The sequence below is a fragment of the Ovis aries genome, chromosome 8 (genome assembly GCF_016772045.2).
Source record: "Ovis aries strain OAR_USU_Benz2616 breed Rambouillet chromosome 8, ARS-UI_Ramb_v3.0, whole genome shotgun sequence".
NCBI classification, from domain to species: Eukaryota; Metazoa; Chordata; class Mammalia; order Artiodactyla; family Bovidae; genus Ovis; species Ovis aries.
Window position 1 is genome coordinate 1917035 of NC_056061.1, and position 23250 is coordinate 1940284.

The following is a 23250-nucleotide window of genomic DNA, read 5'->3' on the forward strand; positions in this document are numbered from 1 at the left end:
GGAGGCAAATTTAACAAAGTATTTTCTGAACAAAGACATGCGTATGTGATAACAAAAGCCCATATTAACAAGGCCTAGCAATGATTTGCATTAACTACTGGGGCTTTTAGCTTATATAGCTAATTTTCATTTTTAAAATAAAATTAATTTTTGCCAACTAACCCTATAGGTAATACTTTAATTCATGAAAAGCCATCATTTAAGCATTACACGCAGGCTTGTCTATGGCTTGCATTCTCACAGGCAACCAACCAGGGCACAAACATGAGACTAAGCTTATCAAGAAAGGAAGTTTCCAGGAGACCCAGTGCCACACCAACTGATTTATCGTCCGGGGCCAGCAGCTACTACAGCTGGCGAGGCAGTGAAATCTGCAGCATTCTTTTGCCAAGTTCCAAGGCGTAACTTACAGATTCGGAGGGTCTTGTACCATCCTGAGGTGAATACACAATGCGATACTGCTGAACTGGGCCAGGTGCCGAGTCCCAACGAACGTCCAGGCTGTTTGGCGTCGGATTGTACACTTGGACGTTTCTTGCCAGCCCTCTCACCACTGAGGAAAGAAAAGCCAACACACATTTCTTATGTTTGTTTATCTATGTTGAGTTTTTGTTATCACTTCTCCAGAAGGTCCACTCTCCAATAGGATAAAATATTGTCCTCCTTAAACGTCTAACTATCCACAAACAAAAGCAGATTAAAAAGTTTCAAATCCAAGTGTAGTCCAAGTTAGCCAACTATGTCTTCGGTCTATATGGAAGCAAAGTTGTTGCCAATAAAAGCAAGCAAGTAAAAGCAATAGTACTGAGTTGGCCATAAAACGGGCTTCCCAGGTAGCTCAGTGGCCAAGAATCACGTGGGTTCCATCCCTGGGTTGGGAAGAAGGTCCCCTGGAGAAGGAATGGCAAAACACTCCGGTATTCTTGCCTGGAAAATTCCATGTGCAGAGGAGCCTGGTGGGCTACAGTCCATGGGGTCACAAAGAACAGGACACGATCAAGCCACTGAGCACCATGGCCATAAAAGGACAGACAAGGAACAAGAAACTGAAAAGAAGCGTCAGTTTCCCAACACAGGTGCTGGAGAGAGAGATGATTTTACAGCTCTGCCTTCTAAGGGAAACCTGGCAACGTGGATGAAGCCGTCTAATTCCAAATAGCTATCTTCACCCATTCATTCCTTCTCATTCAGCAAATCGATACTGAATGTCTTCTGTGATTAAAATAAAAGGCAAAAGGAAGGAGAAAAGATACACTCAGTTCTCAGTTAACTGCTTCAACCAGGACTTAGAAAAACATTCAAATTAAATCCATGTCTTAACCCCAAACTCTAGTTTAGCCAATATTATCATCTTTCCAGACCACTAATCTTTCTCCAAAAGAAGTCATCCGAACTTGCTCCCTTTCAGCCATCAGCAAGTGTATTTTTAAAGCCAAAGAAATATTTATAGGTATGCCCCAAAGCCTTTAAGCAATACTACAAAGAATTGTAAAACCACTATAAACTGGTTTCTCAAGATGTTAATGGCAAATGAAAGCACTCAGATTTTCAACGCCAAAAGGCACTTCATCAGCATACCAGAGAAATGTGCAATTAAGTAATGTGATGAACAGATTTCAAAAATTGACACTGTGAAAGCCAGTTACAAAATACTGCTCCACATAAATTTATAAAGCACAAAGCAAAGTTCATGAATTTTTGCCAGTGAAACAGAATACGGTCGATTATATATACATGTATAAATTCTAAAATTACCATTTCAGAAGAAGAATGCTATTATAACTTTTCTGTTTCATACACTAAAATAATAACAGTTGGTGGAATTTGGATGGTAAACTATGAGTAACTTTTATATTTTTATGCTATCGTGAATTTTCCAAATATTCTTCAATGTGCCTATATGGCCTTTACATTGAAAAGCAAAGTGTATCATGAAAGAGCTACATTTTCTGCCTTCTGACTTACGTGTCCTTCCAGTATCTGATGTGCGTCCTCCGTCACCTTCAGAATAAACAGGCACCACTGTAACAGTGTATTGGGTCTCTGGCTGTAGATTCCTAAGAATGGCATAATTGGTATTCCCAGGGATTGGTACCTAAAGATTTTAATAAAATGTAAAGTACTGATTTGAAAAACTTGCAAAAGAAATAATGCTTCGAATGATACAATACTCAAAATAATAAGTCAAGACCAAATCAAGAAGCAAGTTCTATAATACTGGGACAGAATGATGCGCCCCCAGATGAACTGTTTTAACTATTTGCAAAGACTTCTTACGCTCATCCTAGACTTTCTCCTAGAACTCCTTGGAATTATCACTTCCCTCAGCTCCAATCCTCTGTCCCCAAATCTCCCCAATCACCCAGGCACCCAGGCAGCAACCTACTACCTTCAGTCAAGTTCTACTAAATGAATATGTACTTCTTAGGCTCCAAGGTAAATTTTTAACTCTTTAGGCCTACTTTGCAATCATTTGGCTGCAGTTGAAACACATTCTTCCCTACAGGAAATAATTACCAGTTCCTCCGGGCCCCCTGCCGTGGGTGCATAGAAGAGCTTGTACTGGCGAGGATTGCCCTCGGCATGGTCCCAGCGAACGTTCAAACTGCTGGTGGAAGGGTCGTACACTCTGAGGTTCCTCACGGTATTCAAAGGTTCTGAAATGCACAGAAAGCACATCATAGCACACACAAAACACAGGTTCACTGATGTCTCCCAGGAACCCTAGAACACAGCAGGTCCCCTGTAGTAGGCACGTCATAAATATTTGTCGAAGTAGGGAATAAATGAAACAGTGTCTGTGATCATCTAATGAATGTCTGTCTCATCTCTCCAGACATATTTTGGCTCCAAGGCAGTTTTTATTTGCTTTATCCTGGAGCATAATCCCAGGGATGGGGGAGCCTGGTGGGCTGCCGTCTATGGGCTCGCACAGAGTCGGACACGACTGAAGCGACTTAGCAGCAGCAGCAGCAGCGGCAGAGAATAATGCCAACTCAATGGACATGAGTTTGAGTAAACTCCCGGAGCTGGTGATGGACAGGGAGGCCTAGCGTGCTGCAGTCCATGGGGTCGCAAAGAGTCGGACACGACTGAGCGACTGAACTGAGAGAATAATTATAAATGTCTTTCTTCCGTGAACAGAGACAGAGAATTCCAAGGATATTAAAAACAACTGAGATCATTATCAACGTGCATTTTAAAAGATCAGCAAAGCTCTATGTCACCCCAGGGTTTCCAGAGAAAGATATGACTCCATTTCCACCAAGGTTATTTAAAAAGCCACAGAACTGGGTTTCTCTGGTGGCCCAGTGGCATACTATCTGCCAGTCAGTGGGGGAGACACGGGTTCGAGCACTGATCTGGGAAGATCCTACACGCCAGGGAGCAATTCAACACACACATCGCAACTGTTGAGCCTGTGCTCTAGACCCCAGAAGCAGCAACTACTGAAGCTCATGAGCCCCAGAGCCTGGTGCTTCGCAACGAGAGCAGCCACCTCAGTGAGAAGCCTGAGCACAGCAATAGAGAGCAGCCCCTCCTCACAGCAACTAGAGAAAAGCCCACACAGCGTCAAAGACCCAGAAAAGCCAAAGTAAATAAATGAGTTAGTTTTTTGTTTTTAAAGCCACAGGATTCTGGGTTCACTTACTGGTCTTGCCTCTTCCTGTCATGCGACCACCTTCGCCGTCCGGATACAGGGAGGACACGGTGATGGTGTAAGGAGTGTCAGGCTTCAGCTTCTGCAGCAGCACACTGTTCTGCCGTCCTCCTATTGTGGTCTTGAGCGAAACAAGGGTAAGTGTCAGCCTTGTCTCTCCGTCTCACTAACCTGCTAGAGAAAGCTCTTTCTACAGGGTAGTTATAGAGAGACCTTTGCCAAGATCTGGAAACATGTCCCACAGTGAAAGTTGGAAATATATCTTGGGTATAATTTTAAATGTGAAAGATGCACCTTTAATCATAAAAAGGATTTTAAGCCTTAAACCTGGTGACCTTAAGAAGATATTTCAACGTGCTAGCTGCCAGCACTGTGAAATTTCATCCAAAACATGTTTCACAGATCTCTTCCCCAAAAAAGGCATTAATCATAAGCAAGCTGCAAAGGAACTTTAAGATAGCAAAAAACTGCACTATAGTGGAGGTGCCACACCATTCAGTATTATTCTTAACCTTTTTTACAGATGTTTCTTATTTGCTTTAGAAACACATTAAAATGATTCAGCAAAAGATCTAAAGCTTTTGGTTTTCCCCCTCAAAAACTACCCCTCTAACAGCATGAGCTGTGTAAACTACGTGACGGGACCCTCTGCCAGGCCACACTCCAGGATTCCAGCCTTGCGGTATGAAGCTTTCTCAGCGTCCTCTGATTACAGAGTCATTGCTTAAGGCCATCTCGTTATCTTGTTGAAAGGAAATTTGTATGATTTGTTAACAGTCTACCGAATTCAGATACTTATGCCAGACTAATTAAAATCGCATGAAAATGGCATGCTGCCCACCATGAGTGCATATGCCAGGGCCGGTCCAGATGTTCCCCACTTAGCACCCATCCACTCAAGTGGTGTGAGTTTCACAGAAAACTTCAGTGAATCGCTGCACTCCTCCTCCACATGGGCAAACTCAACCACTGCTGCTGCTCAGTCGCTCAGTCGTGTCCGACTTTTGCAACCCGATGGACTATATAGCCCGCCAGGTTCCTCTGTCCATGGGGATTCTCCAAGCAAGAATGCTGGAGTGGGTTCCCATGCCCTCCTCCAGGGGATCTGCCCAACCTGCAGATCAAACCCAGGTCTCCTGCACTGCAGGAGGATTCTTTACTGTCTGAGCCACGAGGGAAGCCCACAGTGGCTAATTTTAACAAATTCAGTATCTGAGATTATGAGAGCAAACTATCAACATATTTGATACTTAACAAATCTGAAAGCACCCACTTAGTAGAATTAGCCCCATGAGGAAACAGAAGAGTGTGCCTAATTCTTACATCCAATTCTTCAAAATACTGCTAGCATCAGTAAATCATTACTTTGGTTATTTTATGAGCCAGCATTAAAAGGCAAATACCCCTAAGAATAACAGACTCTAAGGGACTGTCAGCTAATACTTTACAGACGATAAGCTGAGGACACTCCTGCTTGCAACAAACAGCTGAGGGATAGGAAAAGAGACTCGAGGCAGCAGTTTGATGGTCAGTATCACCAAGAACAGAAATGCTAAGGACAAGTTTTATCTAAATCTGGCCCAGCTCAAATGAAAGTTCTGTTTCTGCCATTAAAATATCAGTCCATTAAATGTCTTATTTTATATAAAAGCCACTTGATGACACTTGGTATTTAGTTTATTATCATGAACTCGAAGACATTTTTAATCCAAATGTTATCACACTCCCTAAGTCAGGTTCTACGGAAACCTCAACAGAGCAGCTCACAAGCAGCACACGTTCAGCACAATCCACTTACTGTGCGGGTTCAGAGACCTTTAACCACTGCCAGCATCTACCTCTCCTAACACCTCTAAACTGGGAACAGGTATGGACCATATGGAGCTCAGAGTCAAATGATTAAAAGTTAATAACTCATCTCTCTCTAAGGCTTTGTGAGGAAAGAGTACAGTCCCGCAAAAGTCAACAAAATGCCAGACCTCACCAAAAGAAGTATTTGAAATAAATCAGAAAGCATCACTCTATCAAAATAAAAATCACACTGCTTCCTGACCCAGGGTAATGTGTGCAGTTTGGGCCACACCTTTTGTAAAACAAAGTTGGAGAAGGTTCAAAGTAAGCAAAGTGAATGGACAAGGGCTCTGTTAAATAAGGGAAGGCTGGGAAGATAAAGAAGATGAAGGCCAAGTTTACAGTCTTACTATCTTCCTCAGGAACCTCAATTCAGACCAATGCAAATGTGATAAATAGTATTATAAGTTAGGCTGAACAGGTACCCAGATCAAGAAACATCAGAACTAAGACATACATCATGACATGCAAAAAACAGAAAAATCAGAATAATGGAAGATTAGCAAACTCTCTTGACACTTGATCAAGTCAGAGATGTAAGAAATGAAAATACAAATAGACTCAAAAATCTAGATATCCTCATTGATAACCCAGCCCTAACAGTTTTTAAGAAAACACGAATACACTGAGGCACAAGCCTGATGCTATGAGGCTCCATTAGCGATGAAGCCAAATAATTCCAACTAATAGAATAAATTTCATAATTCTCAAAACAGTAAGTCTGACTTACTAAACACTGGGAGTGAGAGCTTGAGGAGAAAAAGAATGTAACCAGGTATCTTTTTTTCCAAACAGATTACCGTTTGTTCATTGCCTTCCCCTGTTGAAGGCTGGTAGGTGATTCTGTATTTCTGCACACGACCACTAGCAGGATCCCACTTAACAGTCAGGCTGTTGGATGTTGCGTTGTACACCTGAAGGTTTCGTGGGCCACTCTTTGGAGCTGAGAAAAGATTGTTGACAAAGAGAGTAAACAAACTGAAGAATGCTTCCCCCACAAATACGCACTGTCTCCAAGGAAATGAGCCGAGTTGTGTACCTCTAGACTCAGACCTAAATCTGACCCCGTAACAAATGATGGTCATTGAGTCTCAAAGGATTCCTTAACAGATAGTAGCAAAGAGCAAAAGAGACCTGTTTAAAAGAGGTCCCAATCAACACCTTACAATTCACTGTAAAAGCAGAAGGCCTATTTGCAATGGATTTTGTGGTACTTTTCATTCATTCATTTGTTCATTCTTTGGTCACTCATACAATCAGCAAATTAAGTTCTTACCTTGTGTTGTTAAGGGTATCAAACGCACTAAAAAAAAAAAAGAAGAAGGTGGCAAAATATTACTAATTCAGCCAAAGCTCTATTCTGTTAATTTTTTTTAAAAAAAAAAAATGTCCTACTGAAGGTTAAACACCTACATGTACGCTCACTGCCAATCAGGTCATCGCTTTCTGACTCATCAGGATAAATGGCGGTAACAGAAACTTCATAGAGAGTGTTGGGATTCAGGTTTTCAAATACCAGCGAATTCTCGTCTCCATTTAGGATGGTCTTAAGGAAAGAGGAAAAAAAAAAAAAAGAAGCCGACACAAGATTAAGTCACCGTGTGCATCACACGCTCCACGGCAGTTGGTTGACATCATTTAGCCTGATGTTCTTCCTGCTTTGAGGCATGCCATGAGCTCAAATGTCACTAGTAGGAAACGATGCTTTTCGGGCAACAAAGGTCACATATTAAAAAAAAAAATTTTAACACTACCTCCATCTTATCTGCGCTTCCTGAAGGCGCCCAGGTGATTCTATAGAGAGACACATCAGAAGCTCCATGGTCCCAAGTCCCTCTGAAACTCTCTGGTGTTACTTCAGTAATCTGCAGGTTTGTTGGGGCTGGCACAGTGTCTGTCATGAGAGAAGGCAGGACTACATTTTTGGATGTGATCTACAAACTCAATATAATAAAAGTGCCTTGAACGGACATGAGGAAACTGGCTGACAACATTAGAACCAAGTATCTTACAAATTCAGTTTATTTGAAAGTAAATATGAGAGAGAGCCTTGAGAACTGCAAGTATTTTATGGATATAACAGAATACTTAAGTCTATTAAAATGTTGTTGTTTTTTTAAGGTACCATTTAGTCATACTATTCTACCACAGTGGTTCTTCATCGTTTTGCCCTTCACACTTTTTGAGAATCTAAGGAAAACCCTGGACTCTTTTCCGTAGCAACACAGAAAGCAAACTTTAGCCTGTAGTATCAGAGAGAGCATGAACCTTCATGGTTCATGAAGATCGTTACTTACGATCTAAGTAACCTACAGATAAGCTTTTCCTACAGATTACTAAGCTGACACACAACGTGAAGCTGACTGTATCAACTCTGTTCAGAGACAGGAATAGCCCTACAGTGCCGACGATGGCTGAAATCCCAACTAAGGATTTTACTACTGACCAGGCACCCCAGCGAGCTTGCAGTGCAAGCAAGTGGGAACGCCTGCCACCCGTTCTGAGCTTTCGTTGTCAATTATTCCTCTATCTCCTGGTAACCAAAGCCAACTGCACAAAAGCCAGAGCTATAAAAAAATTTATTTCTAATAATGACAATGAAAAGGCCCATTGAGACAAAAAGACTGTTCCCACTTTGACAAGCATGACTGCAGACCAAACCAACCATGAAGGATGCACTTTGGATGTGTCTAAAAGTTCCTAGGAAATCTTAAAGATGAAAAACAAGTATTAATTTAGTATGTTAAATGAGCTGCTTTCACTAGTCTTTCTTCCTGACCTGTCCTTCCCTTTACTATTCCTGTTATATTTATGCCAGTGTGCACTTATGGGCAAAGGTTCATCTCCAGCCACTACCCTTTCCAGGTAAGAACTGATTCCAAGAAGGCAACTGAAGTTGCTAAGGAGGCTGTGATATTTGACAAGATGCGTTGATCATGTACAGACAGTGGGGCACTGTAGAAGTTTCTGATCCTCTGGTGATAGAGATGCTGGAAAAGTTTGGACCACAGCACTTATCCCACCACTAGCTTCCTGGGCGAGGCTGGGCAAGTTGTTTGAATTCTCTAGACCTGTGCTGTCCCCCATGGGAGCCAACAGTCACATGTAGCTATTTAGTACTTGAAATGCGGCATCTGAGTTGAGATGCACTGGAAGCGTAAATTAAGACACGTGTGTGTGTGTGTGTGTGTGTGTGCTCAGCTGCTCAGTCGTATCCTTCTCTTTGAAGTTCCATGGACTGTAGCCCATCAGACTTCTCTATCCAAGGGATTCTCCAAGCATGAATATTGGAGTGGGTTGCCAGTTCCTCCCCCAGGGGATTTTCCTGACCCAGGGATCAAACCCATGTCTCCTGCATCTCCAGCATTGCAGGCAGATTCTTTACCACTGAGCCACTAGGGAAGCCCCAAATTAAGACCTAATTGATATCTATAGGACATTTCACCCCAAAACAACGAATTTCACCTTTTTTTCAAGACACATCAGATTTTTAAAAAATTATCAAAAAAATGTGAAATATCCCACTAATAATTATTATACTGGTAAATTTTGAAATGCCAATATTTTGGATACACTGGGTTGAATGCAACACATTATTAAAGTTAATTTCATTTTTCTCCTTACCTTTTCTAATGTGGCTACTAGAAAATCTTGAATTACCTACGTGGCTCCCAATATATTCTATTTCTTGGGAACTCTGCTGGCTCTAGACTTCAATTTCTTAAACACCATTTATCCAGAAAATGATGTGCTAAGCACTGAGCTAGAAACTGGAGGTTCAAAGTTGAGCAAAATATATGTCTCGGACTTCATTAGGAGGGAGCCAGAGGGAAGCGGTACAGACAGAAAAAGACCGACCGGCAATAATAATTGAGTTAAATACTGTGGAAGTAACATGCTTTCTCTCCACCCCCCTACACACACACACACACACACACATACCACACACACACACACACACACACACCACACACACACCACACACACACACCACACACACACACCCCACACACACACACACCCCACACACCAGTTAAGTATATGGAAGATGAGTTAGTGACAGTGGCTGGTAGAATAACAGGAGAGAAATCATCACAAAAGGAATACAAACCTAAGGATAGAAGATGGGAAGTGACTAAGTGAGAAACCACCCGATCCCAAATAGTATTAAATTCTGGCAAAAATGACGTTAAGAAATGCACAGAGAACTATCCTCAACATTTTGTAATACCTATAAAGGAGAAGATTCCAGAAAGGAATATACATATATCTACAGTATATACTACAGGGGTACATATAAAACTGGATCGCTTTGCTGTACACCTGAAACTAAGACAACATGAAGAATCAACTATATTTCCATCAGAAAAATTATTTTAATTTTAAGAGATGAAATAACCAGTTAGTCAGTGACACACGCATGCAGTGCTATTTCCCAATTATCATTAAAGCACGAGCACAACTCACGGGTGGTTTCTTGCGCAGTCACTGGGGGCGACTCCCCCTCTTCGTATACAGCAGACACGCTGACTGTGTACAGGGTTTGAGAGAAGAGGTCTTTAAGCGGCGTGCTGGCCCGTGACCTGTCCACCTCTACCTGCAATAGAGCGGTGGGACTATTGTTACAAAGTTAGTTTTGACATCTCTCTGTTGTTGGCTGTGTCACTCAGCACGAGAGCATAAGAACTGCAGTACAAAAAAAAAAAAACAGCAAAGTTTTCCAATTTGCCTAAGAGTCTAGGAACCGAAGACCATTTATAGTTTCCAAAGTGGAAACGATGCATGTACTAGAGCCTTGTGTTTGTTAAATGATGACAGCCTAGGAATTCAAACAACCTAATCGCTTTCTCCCCATTTCCCTGTGAGTCACTGCCTCATGGCTTTCAGAAAAATTCTCCTTAGCTTGTAAGACCCACTGGTCATTGTACTGCTTCTGCAAATTGAAACCCAGAATGAAAAGAATACGTGCACAGGTCTAAATTAGCTTGCATGCAGTTCAGAAGACCAGCACAGTCTGCAACTGGGTGCTTACAGAAACTATTTCTAGCTTCCAAAACTGCCTCTGAGGTTCTTACACTAGCGTCCCTTCAGGGGAACATACATTTTAAACCCATTTGCTGGTGAAGCCCCTCAATTTGCTCCCACCCTGAAGCAGGTTGTCATGGAAATAGCTTTTCATCCCAATATCAATTCAGAAACGTTCAAAGCCAAAGAGACACCCTTCCGACACTACATTCATTCTTTCTCTCTGTCCCGTTCGACTGTCCTACCTCCCTATTCCTTGACAAACTCCCCCTCTTCTTTCCTGAATCCCCTTGCTACCTTTCATTTTTAGGAACATCATTATGACATTGTTAGTCATTCGTAGAATGCAGAGCATCATATTAGGCATCAGGCAGAGAGCGAAATACCATCTAGATTCTGTAACCGTTTATCTACTAAGGGATGATGTTTTAGGATTAATATCACACAGCAAAACATTTCTAAACTAAATGCAAAACAGTCCAATATATTATCAATATTCAAATAGTGCTTTGTTAATATATGACAAGTTTCCAACACTATGTTCATAAAGTGACAAGTATTCAAAACACGCTATACCTGTTCAGATTCTTCTGCTAAACCACTAGGAAAACAAATATTTCTAAACCGCTTCCAACCTCAACCTACCTCTTTGGCTTCCTCTTCCGGGGTTTTGTAGCGAACAATGTATTTGCGCACTTTCCCAGGTGCGGGTTCCCATAAGACGTTCATGGTGCTGTGAGTCACGTCTCTGAGTTTCAGGTCTCGAGGAGTGGGCAGAGGCACTGGATAAATTAGGGCCAGAATTTACTCTCAATCGCAAAGCTCTACAGCTTCCACACAAGCTTTCAAGAAGTCGCTTGGAGAAAACTTCAAGGTGTGCGGCAAAGTAACTAAACAAACTGGTTATGATGATAAAAGCACTTTGATTCTACGAGATATAGCTGGATTCTTAAAAAGGCTTTTTAAAAATAGGATAAATTTAAATTTTAATAACAACTCTTTCTCATTTATATTTAACTTTCTCCCATTCTATTTAAATAAACTCTTACTTGCTGTTCAGCTATAATAAATCACAATTTGCCATAAATGTGTAGCTTATGTTTTTTTAACAAATATTCAATCAGTTGAGATTGAAATCAAAGTGTCATGCTTCCTGAAGCATGTGATAGCAAAATGGTTATAAGAGTAAAGAATGAAGATGATTCAAAATTACACATCCAATAAGTTCATAAGAAAAAACCCACAGAAGCCCAAATGGTTAGGAGCAAATCCAACAATAAATTTTCCCCAAGTCAAACAAATCTTTACCTTAAAAAGGACAAGGAGGAGGATAACTAAGGAGTTTTTCTCTTGTCACATGAGACGTATCTCACTCTTTCTAGCTGCCTGTTTGACCAACTTTCTTTGTCTCTCATTTCAAGTCTGCACATGTCTCTTCCTGAATCTGTCTCTCCACCTCTATGCTCCTACCCCTCCATCCCTTCCTCTCTCAGCCTCTCTCTGCGCCCTCCACCCCCTCCACTGCTGCAGTCCAGCCCTATATCCAAATCTACAGCCATGTCTGTCTTTAATCCCACTATGACTTGGGTCCCCTCACTCAGCACCTCCAAAATACATCTCCATGCCTGGCTGGATCCCCACTCTTTCCACCCATCATCACCCCACTTCTACAAACCACAAGCTCCAGATAGGGTCTGACACGTAAACGGTGATTACATGAGGTCAGCAACTCTACCCTGCCCTAGCTTGCAGCGTTTCTCTTCTCTGTCTCTTCAAGCTTCTATCTCAGCCCCGTACCCCCTTGAAGCTTTCTTACAACTTCTTCATTTCCTTAGAAATGCAGTCTGAGACTCACAAAATGTAAGCCAAAACATGCTTAGAATCCCAGCATGCCCACCTCAAGAAGCGTGAAACAGAACTACCGGCTGGGTAAGACCAGGGTCCTAAGTGCCGTCACTATCACTTTTCAAGAAAAAGCACCTAAATACTAGTGAAACAAACCAGAAACACACAGGAGGCTGAACAACACACACAAGAGAAGTGCAAACCATGAAGGAGTCAGGGTCCTCCACCCTGCCCTACATTATTCATCAGCACATTCCCAAAACCTAGGCACAAGACTGGAACATCACAGTTGATCAATATGTTTGGGGATTGAGTTAATTTACTTAACATAAACAGACTGATTTAGACGTGACATAGTTTCTCCTTCAACAAGAACTTGGAACATCTAGTATTTTTCTCCAACATCCCCTTCTCACTAACGGTGGGCACCATATTCATGGTCAACAACAGTATGGACTGTAAGATGCAGCCTTATTTTATGCTCTGTTCCCTGACGGACACCTCACCAAGAGCAACTGTAAGACACCACTGGTTGTAAGATACCATCTGAAAATCTGATATGTTAAATATGGAAAAATAATGCAAATCTTAACAATTGATTTAAGATGCTGCTGTAAGTCTAGAAACAACCTTGGCCATAAGGAATAACCCTACAACTTATGCACAAACAATCAAAATCAGTCTCAGCATCATTGGGCAAAAGAAAAAGCTGAACAAACAAGCCACGTTCACAGCAATGAGGGAAGAAGGAAACCTCACGACATCTTACAGGTGACTTCCCTTGCTGTGACGGGTTCGCTGGTGAGGTCGTGCAGGACAGCCTGGACTGTAACCGCGTACTCGGTGTTGGGGAAGAGGTCACTCAGCTGCACGTCAGTCACTGTCGGCTCCACGCGCATCTGCAGATGGACGAGCCCGGGGCGAAACAACACATTCAAATGAAGCATTTCTGCTAATGAGGGACAGCCAATCACACCAAGCTGTGACCACTAGACTTGAACACAACTTTTATTTCTCATTTCTCTGAACGGCATTTCCCTTTTCATACTGATTTTTTTTTTTTTAAGATGTGTCACAGGCCACAAATCTAATCTGGTTTTTTTGTGTGTGTGTAAAGCTATACATGAGCTAATGAGCCCCTAAACGGGGACTCGACAACAGTGAAGGCTCAAGAAGACGCACGATAAAGAAACAAAGGGCTCCCACCTCTTTGGGCTTGGTCGGAACCGTGGCATTGGTTGGTTCGTAGGTCACGGTGTAGCCGGTAGCGCCCCCCACTGGCTGCCACTGCACGTGCATGGCGGTTGAGCCAATATCGTAAATGTTCAGGCTGACCACAGGCACAGGCACTGTTGAAATGAAAACGCAGACACATTCTCCTCATTTGTTAACTGCTTCCAGTGGCTCAGTGGTAAAGTGCAACGCAGTTACTGATATCAGTACACGGTAAATAGAAAATGGGCTGCCGTGAGTAATCGGTGAGATTTAATATAATCCCTCTCTCTCCCCTCAAAAACCCAATCTCACTGTTTACCGCCAACACCTACTAGGGCTGCATGTGATAACTATTTCATAGAGAAAAAACATTTAAATGTAAAATGGCACTCTAGTGTCTATACGAAAGCCAAAACAGAGACTAACTTCCTGAGGTTCCAGTCCCTTTTTCTGGAACGTCTGTAAGTTGACCATTTTCATTCTTCAATCACAGGATTTCATACATAAAAAGCCAACCTAGTATTTCATTTCATTTTTACTTTAAAAAAAATAAGTGAGAGTGATGTCTATTAGTAAGTGGAACTCGGGGGATTCTTCAAAGAGATTAGCCCATGAGGCACATGTAAGGGGCTTACAGTCCCCTCTTCACTAATATCCACACAGCTTTCTAGTTTTTTGTCCAAAGACGGACTTTAAAGTTTTAAGGAATTGTCAGATGAATCCTGCCCATTATGAAATATATTATTTCCCACCTAATGGTCTAATATGAAGGGAAATATGAGAGATGAAGACCTAAGGGACTGAGGAGTCAGTGGAGTCAGTTCTCGCCTTGGAGTTACGCCCATTCCTTCCTCTTTCTTGTAAGAGGCCTCCCTTCTTCCTGGAGGTCAGCCAAGAAGATGGGAGAAGGAAAGAGTATTTTCATATGGCCTCAGAAACCCCACCAGGAATAGGAGTGAGGAATATCTTTCCTCAAAGCTCTGCTCAAAGCCAAAGCCATCAGAGCTTCTCTGGTAAAGGCCAGAGTCCAAAAGTCAATAAAAAAGGAGCTCTCGCTGCCAGCTGGAAGACCTGGCCTCACGCAGAACTGAACCAGATGATTCCTGCACAGCTGCTCCTCCGGATACTCTGAGTCCCACTCCCCACATGGTACCTTCCCTTAAGAGGAGGACAGTCGTGAAAGGCACCCTTCCCTCTAAGGTAAACCCTGGCCATGAATACCCAGTGGGTCTCAAGATGGCAGGAGCAGCCAGTAAAAGCAGAAAATCACAGTATTTATTGAGTACCTGCACAAAGCACACATTCAGTAAATGTGTGTTGAAGAGATATCGAATAAAGGGAGGGTTCAGAAGGCTTACAGAGATCACACACGGTACAAACGAACTTATTTACAAAACACAGAGAGACTCACAGACATAGAAAACAAACTTATAGTCACCAAGGGGGATAGCGGCAGAGGTGGGGAGAGATCAATGAGGAGGCTGCAGTTAAAATATACACACTACTATACAAAAAAAAAAAAAAAAAAAAAACCCTGATACTGAAAAAGATGGAGGACAGGAGGAGAAGAGGGCAACAGAGGATGAGATGGTTGGATGGCATCACCGATTCAATGGACGTGAGTTTGGGCAAACTCCAGGAGATGGTGATGGACAGGGAAGCCTGGTGTGCTGCAGTTCATGGGGTCACAAAGAGTCAGACATGACTTAGCGACTGAACAACAACTATATGTGAAACAGACAATCAACAAGACCCTACTGCATAGCACAGGGAACTACACTCAGTATCTTTTAATAATCTATAAGAATCTAAAAAAAATCTGAAAAAAAAAGAATGTACACATATAACTGAATCACTTTGCTGTACCTTTGAAACTAACACAACTCTGTAAATCAACAATATTTCAAAAAAATTTTTTAATGAAAATGAAAAAAATAATCCCACATGGCCTGTCGCCTCTTTACCTTAATAAATTAAACAATGAACTTTTTTTTAAATCTGACTCACATGTTTTTTCTGTGCCCTTCAGAGGCTCACTGTATTCATCTTCCACTACAGAATACACGTTGACAACATATTCAGTTTCAGGCTTCAGATCTTTCAGGACCGTGCTCCTTTCCAATCGGCTCACATAAAACTAGGGAGGAAAATTTACAAATAATAACAATTTCTGTTAGAATCAGTTCCCTCTTTTCTACCGTTAATTGTGAAGTAGTTAACTTCAATGAGCTTAGGAAATATTCTTTAATGAGGCCATTGTCTTTTGTTTTTGAAAACTATCAGATTACAGTGAGATCTTGGATAATCCATACAGTTTATGCTCCCAGCTGTTGTTTCCTTATTTGTGAGATGAGTGCATAAAACTAGAAGGTCCTCAATGTTTTCTTTCTACTTGATGATTCTGGTATAAACTCATGAACAAATTAAACACTCTCTTAATCCCTAATTAAAAATTGTATTGATAATGTGCAATTCTTGGAAAGCATAAGAAACTAAAGGCTCTTCCCTCTAATTAAGCCCAAATGGAAGTGCTTGCCCTGCAAGAAATGGAGAACACCACCACAGACCCAGTTCTGCCCCCTTCTTCCCCCTGGCATTCCTCCCAGAGCCCTAAGGAGGAGGACCCAATCTCAGGACAGGAAGGAGTGGGTTGTAAGGACTGTCTACTCACTTCTTGCCGTTTCCCTCCTGACACTGGGTAGTATTCCACCTTGTACCTGTCCACGCTGTCAGAAGGAGGTGTCCAGCTCACTCTCATAGACCGATGGGTCCGCTCAGAAAGAACTAGGTTGGAAGGTGCTTCCAAGTCACCTGCACGTGGAAATGAAGTACATAGACTTTTTCATTATCATAGCAAGATGATGATATTTAAATTATGTTGCAGTGGTGTTCCTCTCCATATTTTAAGCTTTTATACACATTCTTTCATATACTAAGAAGTTACAGTTGTTGTTCTTGTTCAGTTGCTAAATCATATCTGACCCTTTGTAACCCCATGGACTATAGCATGCCAGGCTCCTCTGTCCTCCACTATCTCCTGGAGTTCACTCAAATTCATGTCCATTGAGTTGGTGATGCTATCGAACCACCTCATCCACGGCTGCCCCCTTCTCTTCCTTCCCTCAATCTTTCCCAGCATCAGGGTCTTTTCTAATGAGCCAGCTCTTTGCATCAGGTGGCCGAAGTATGGGAGCTTCAGCTTCAGCATCAGTCCTTCCAATGAATATTCAAGCTTGATCTTTAGGATGGACTGGTTTGATCTCCTTGCAGTCCAAGGGACTCTCAAGAGTCTTCTCCAGTAAATCAGCCCAGTGCCCTTAAGTCCTCTCTGAATGGGTGGCCTAAGATTCTTCACCCTCAGGAAATTCAAATCTGAGCTCTTGTCATTCTTTAAAAGCTGCTCCCCTCATCCTGACAGCATCACAGTTTATCACTTAGATTCAAAACCTCTGGACTCATCCTTGGATACTCTCTCTGCTCTCCCACCTTCTACATGTATCGGTAAATGACCACATGGGTCCTGACAACTCTATTGCCCCTATCACTATTGGTACCACCCAAGTTCACTGCCTTCATTATCATGCTGATTCTTTACATTCATGTCTTATCTTCTTAACTATAAGTTATGCTCTGTGAGGACAGAAGTGATTTCTTATTCATCTTTAGTTCCTTTTCAGGATCTACTAAGAGAGAAACAACCAAGTCTTCTAAAATTTAGGAATATCCTACTGCTTGTATTTGGGGTTTTTTTTTCTGTTCATAAGTGTAGATGAAATGACTAATATAGAAAAATATTTGGAATCAATATAAATGAAAATAGAAATACTGGGCTCAATATGACCATTAGAGAGACATCCCAAATAATAATTACAGAAGAGCTAATGCAGACTCCATGAGCATGGCAAGTCATTCTCATATGAACTCTTCCCACTTTCTTTGTCAGCCAAAGCTGGGAAAAAGCATTTCCATTCTTAGTATCCTAACCTTTATTGCACTTGGGTCATAATCAAGCCTACAAAATTATCAAGCAATTTTACTGTCTCGGAAACTAAATGAATGCAACTATTACATAGCTGATGTAAAAAAAAAGAAAGTAAAACAGATAAAAGATGTTTTCATCCCCACTCAAAGTTCTCTCCAACTAAACAAAACTACAACTCTCTCAGCTAATCCAAAGCCAGACGCCTACAGATTCTGGCTTCCTGGCTGGTCTATTTCTCCTGGGAAAAGGTCAGTCTATTGTTCAAAATCCAAAAAGAAAATCTGCAAAATTTTGAAGAGAGAAATTCAAGAAGGAACATTCAAATAAATGTATCCTTAGTATCCAAAGCACGTGAACCATGTCTACCACTTTGTTAAACTCATTCCAACTTTCCAAAACCAGAGTAAATTAATGAAAGGCAGTCTTTACCAGAATCTACATTTTACTTAAAAAAATTTTCTCATACAATAAGAACCATCATTTTATCATTAATTTTCAAAATACCTTCAATTTAGTATTTACCATGGTCTGTCCCACAATTTACACAGGTAGTAATCATTTTATACCACTTGTCACTACAAATTCACTTCTATAATTTTATCTCTAAATCTTAATTCCTTATCGATAGCTACCTTTTTTCAAGGACCTCTCAAAACATCTTTACCCATCTGACTTTAAGTAAGTAACTGTATCTCTCTAAATCTATTTCTTCAGTGGTAAAGAGAGATGATACCCTTTCTAAAACTCCACGCTCTAACACTGTAATTGGTCTTGATATTTAGAGGTTACAAGTGCAAAGTATCAAATGTGATCATCTCTGGTTGGGGCATTTAACAGTCACTTAGTAGTGATATGGAGTGAAGGTGCTTTACCAGAGAATAGGCATACACCAGGAGAGAAAGCACCCCTTTATTCCCTAATCTGACTTGTGTATGTGTCTGTGTGTGCGGTGCACACGTGTGCAGTCGCTCAGTCACGTCCAAGTCTTTGCAACCGCATGGACCATAGCCCGCCAGGCTCCTCTGTTCAAGGGATTATCCCAGCCAGAATACTAGAGTGGGTTGCCACTTCCTTCTCCAGGGGATCTTCCCACCCCAGGGATCAAAACTGCATCTCCTTTTTTGGCAGGAGGATTCTTTACCACTGAGACACCTAGGAAGCATTCTTTACCACTGAGACACCTAGGAAGCATGTGTTTGGTACAGGCACATTTAAACTAAATGTATCCTCAAATACAGCATGCTTGGGGCTGGTGCATGGGGATGACCCAGAGAGATGTTATGGGGAGGGAGGTGGGAGGGGGGTTCATGTTTGGGAACGCATGTAAGAATTAAAGATTTTAAAATTTAAAAAAATAAAAAACTAAAAAAAAATAAATTAAAAAATAAATAAATAAATAAATAAAATAAATAAATAAAAATTAAAAAAAATAAATAAACTAAATGTATCCTCAAATAAACTAGAAGTCATTTACAGTTTGATGCCATCAGAGAAAATCCAAGGACTAAATCAATGATTCTCAACTGGGGGCAGTGTTCTCCCCGGCAGACATTCAGCACATTCTGAAGGTATTTTTAGTTGTCATAACTCAGGGGATACCACTGGTATCTGGTGGGCAGTGTTCAGGGATGCTGCTAAACATCTCACAATGCACAAAGTAATCCACTCCCTCCATTCTACAAAGAATTATCTGGACCAAAATACCAACAGTTCTGAGGATGAGAACCTGGGCTAACCTTACCTGGACCTTTGACACTGTTACACAAGTTGTTGGTGAGGTCATCCACGATCCTAGAAAGTGACTCAAAATCTGCCACGTTGTATGCATGGATATCATCAGGATCTGTTGCAATCATCTTTAATTCAACTTCATCAGCATTTTTAATACCTTGGGGAAAATGGATATACACAAATTAAAAGCATGTCTCAGAAAAAAATTCATGAAATGAAGCAAATATTTCATAGGCTACCCTTATGCATTCCATGTTAACTAGAATGTATATAAGATTTTCCCCAATAATAAAGTGATTACATAAATAGAAACAAAAAATAATACAAACTGAAGGTTATTTTGTTTGGCTTCTTCTCAATGCTTCTAGCACCAATTCCCCACCAGAAAGAGTTTGTTTAGTGTTTTTTTCTGGAAAGTATCAAGTAAAAAAATAATAATAATAATAATAAAATAGTGGATATCAAAAACAAAAATGATGCTGTGGAAAGCCAAATAGGAATTTTCCTGAATCCTATTAACAGTACAGTTGTCCTCTTGATTTATTATCTCTTGCAAGAAGCCATGTAGTTTCGTCCCATTGTAAGGAGAAAAGAAGAAAATAGATGAACTTCCTAACACATTATTTTAATCAATCATGTGATAGGGAAAGTGTGTCTCTGTATTTTTCACGCTTCAGAAAATATTTTTAACTACAAAATTATCCTTGGCAAAAATATTTGTCACCCGTGGAGGCGTGGCTATTCTCATCCGTACTTACCAACAGCAAACAGTTCCACGCCTTCATCCTTGAGTTTTTTGGAAGGTGCCTCAACATCATCCTGGGATTTCCCATCAGTGATAAGAACTCCGATTTTTCGAGCTCGAGGTCTCATGCCAGCTTGGGTCTTGAAGCTCTGCTGGCGAATGAAATTCAAGGCCATCCCTAGTGGGATTGTTAAAAGAGAATCAGTCACATCATTATTCAGCCATGAGCTCGGACAAAAGCGAGAGTTGACAGCGCCCTGGACCATTTGGCTCACCTGTGAGGGTGTTGCCTCCCTTGTAAGGCAGGTTCGCCACGGCCTGCAGCAAGCTCTTCTTGTCTTTGTGAGCATTTAACTGCCACTCTGTTCTGGGGTCCCCACTATACTGAGCGAGGGCTGAAAGGACACCACTGGCATTAGCATATGTAAGCGAACCTGATGAAGACATCTAAATGCCGTCAATGCTGTGAGACCTACCAATCTGTACTCTTTTGGGGCCAATCTCAAAGACTTCCACGATACGAGAAATGAAGCTCCTGACAGTTCTAAAGTTCGCCCGGCCGATGCTCCACGATCCGTCCACCAGGAGCACGATGTCTGCTTCAGCCCGGGTGAGACACTCCATCCCTGACGTGGCAATCACGAGACAGCCCAGAGTCAGGGGCGCATTCTTCGTCAGCTTACCTCCCAGCACACTGCTGCCACCCCCGGGGGCCAGGGTCACCTAACAATCTCAGTTCTGTGGCTCAGCGAGGTGATTGGGAGTTCAAGACTTTGAAAACATGTCCATATGACTTAGCGCTTCAAATAAGAATCGCAGGAGCTATCCATCCCTCTAATAATCATTTCAGTGGAAAATCTTTCCTTCAGCGTTGACACAATCATAGAACATGGAGACTTAAACTGTCATTATAAATTTGAATAGGCTCACGAACCCCAACACTGAAATATCTAAGAGGGAATGTACAGCCTTCTGACTATAAGGAAATAATAATTTTAATAAAAGTTCGCATTTTTCTCAATTTTCAGTGGTCATTAGCAGACAAGTATGAGATGAACTTTAAAATGTGCAAGCTAGAAAAAGGTTCAGTGAGCCAAAAATATCTTTTGAATTAATGAAAACTCGCAGTAATACATATATTATTAAGGATTAGGCACAGAACTCTCGACCCTTCTGAAGTAAAAGATATATTGTTTAAAACTTTGATGGCTATTATTTAGTTTTAAATAACTTAATCATCTACTACATATAAGAATCAGGTAAATGGAAATGGTGAAATCTGCACATTTAAAAAATCAAGAGAGAAGGAAGACAATCTAGGAAAAAAGATGCAAAGAAGTATACAAATTGAGAGCTACAGAGACCACAAGCACAAACACTGATACAAAGCTAGGGTGCTTTGGAAAGAGAGAATTATCCCAACTCCTCAGTGCACAAGCTACAAAATAAAAATATAAGTCAGTTAATATCATCATAAGAGAAAAAATAGAACATCAATGTAAAACAGCAAGAGCTGAGACTTTATTTTATCCACATCCATATTTTCAAATGCTTTCTTTTCCAAGAGCTCATGTCACCAGCTATGAATTTTTCAACTACTTGCCATGTTAGCATCTGATCTTTATATTATTTTAAAAAAAAACTGAGAAAGACTCAGTGATGCTCATTATACTACAAAAGCATCACTGGTATACTGGATGGTCCATCAGAGTGAGGATTCCCCAACACTATCCAAGTACCTACACCTTTACAAGTCTCCTCCTGCTCTGCCAAGACCTACTCTTTATAAGCAAATGATGAAAATAAATATTTAGAAGTAAACTCTACCCACCACCTTCACTGCTAAGAATGTTCAAATCTAGCTTCATGTGTATCAAAGCTGTAGCTGTGGCAGCAGCAGAAAGTCTAAGGGGTTTACAATACCATTTTGCTTCCCAAGTCTTAGCTGCCTACCTATCAACGTATCAGTAATCAAATACCACTTGCTCAGCCCAAATAAATCCTTTCTACAATTACTTTAGCAAAATAAAACTGCATTTGAATCTTTACAAAGAGAGAAATGTACATCATCTACCCATTGAAAAACTCAGCTTTAAATAATACAGTACTATGGAACTAATGTAGTGCTGACAAGAAAGCCTTAAAAAAAATATTGGCAAAGTGTGCTTAGCTGGATGTCTATAGAATTTTTTAAGTATATATTACTGAAATAAATTTTAATGTAAAATTTAACGGTTGATTTTCATGGTATAATTAATCTAACAATTTACATTTGAAAAAGTTGCATGGTACTGACTTTTCTTAGGAGAATGCAATTCCATTTCTTACCAGAGGATAAAATTGGCATTACAGTTGTGTCAGAAAGAGTTGTCATTTCTTGTCCAACAAGTGGTGAACTTTCTCCTCCATCAAACATTCCAAAAACATTTACTTTATAGGTGGTACCTGCCCTGAAATGTTAAAATATACAGTCTATATGTATAATAGGCTCAAGTGGTAGCATTTTTGTTTTGTTTTGTTACAAATATTCATCTTGATTTACAAACTTTCACTCAGAGGAAGTTATAATACATAACATTGCAAGAGAAGAAAAATAATTTCCATCATATTCCAGTTTAAGCTCACACTGTGAGGTATTAGAGAAACTAGCGTTCTAGAGAACACTGGGGGTTCAGGGCACCAGTTTCCACCTTGCCTTTCCATCAAATGTAGAATTCCCACCTTCCTACTGAGCAAGTCAGGAAAGGATCAAGGTCTCACTTTTACTACTGCTAAGTAATGGGCTTTACGAAAACAATTTAAAATGCTGTACTTGCAAGGAAACATAAAGCCCTGGCACAGTGCCCAGCACATAGTGTGTGAGAGTTGCTCAGTCATGTCCAACTCTTTGTGACCCCATGGACAGCAGCCCACCAGGCTCCTCTGTGCATGGGGTTCTCCAGGCAAGAGTACTCGAGTGGGTAGCCATCCCCTTCTCCAGAAGATCTTCCCCACCCAGGGATCAAATCTGGGTCTTCTACATCGCAGGTGTATACTTTACCGTTTGAGCCATCAGGGAAGCCCCCTGGCACATAGTAGGCTCATTCAATTTTATCCTCCCTGTTCTGATAAAAGTAACTATTGCGCATTCAAACAGATTTCAGTGTCATTGAATGAATAGTCAAAACAAGTCAACTTTCCACCCGGCAATGAATG

The 23250-nt window shown here is 41.0% G+C and overlaps 1 protein-coding gene across 2 annotated transcripts in view; it reads right to left on the bottom strand.

The window, feature by feature from the left end:
* Nucleotides 1–23250, bottom strand: part of COL12A1 (collagen type XII alpha 1 chain) — a 120100-nt gene that overhangs the window by 50989 nt on the left and 45861 nt on the right. The window contains exons 17-35 of one of the 2 annotated variants that reach the window (XM_015097286.4): nucleotides 22384–22505; nucleotides 20532–20681; nucleotides 20331–20450; nucleotides 20069–20233; nucleotides 19321–19467; nucleotides 16269–16408; nucleotides 15605–15734; nucleotides 13589–13731; nucleotides 13152–13281; nucleotides 11183–11319; nucleotides 9980–10109; nucleotides 7267–7406; nucleotides 6926–7058; nucleotides 6789–6815; nucleotides 6313–6455; nucleotides 3653–3782; nucleotides 2518–2657; nucleotides 1966–2095; nucleotides 411–553 (exon numbers count right to left, since the gene is read on the bottom strand). In XM_015097286.4, coding sequence (XP_014952772.3) covers nucleotides 411–553; nucleotides 1966–2095; nucleotides 2518–2657; nucleotides 3653–3782; nucleotides 6313–6455; nucleotides 6789–6815; nucleotides 6926–7058; nucleotides 7267–7406; nucleotides 9980–10109; nucleotides 11183–11319; nucleotides 13152–13281; nucleotides 13589–13731; nucleotides 15605–15734; nucleotides 16269–16408; nucleotides 19321–19467; nucleotides 20069–20233; nucleotides 20331–20450; nucleotides 20532–20681; nucleotides 22384–22505 — 2500 coding nt within the window. Of the gene's footprint in view, nucleotides 1–410; nucleotides 554–1965; nucleotides 2096–2517; nucleotides 2658–3652; nucleotides 3783–6312; nucleotides 6456–6788; nucleotides 6816–6925; nucleotides 7059–7266; nucleotides 7407–9979; nucleotides 10110–11178; nucleotides 11320–13151; nucleotides 13282–13588; nucleotides 13732–15604; nucleotides 15735–16268; nucleotides 16409–19320; nucleotides 19468–20068; nucleotides 20234–20330; nucleotides 20451–20531; nucleotides 20682–22383; nucleotides 22506–23250 lie in introns of both variants that reach the window. The other variant, XM_060419188.1, reaches the window with a different exon arrangement.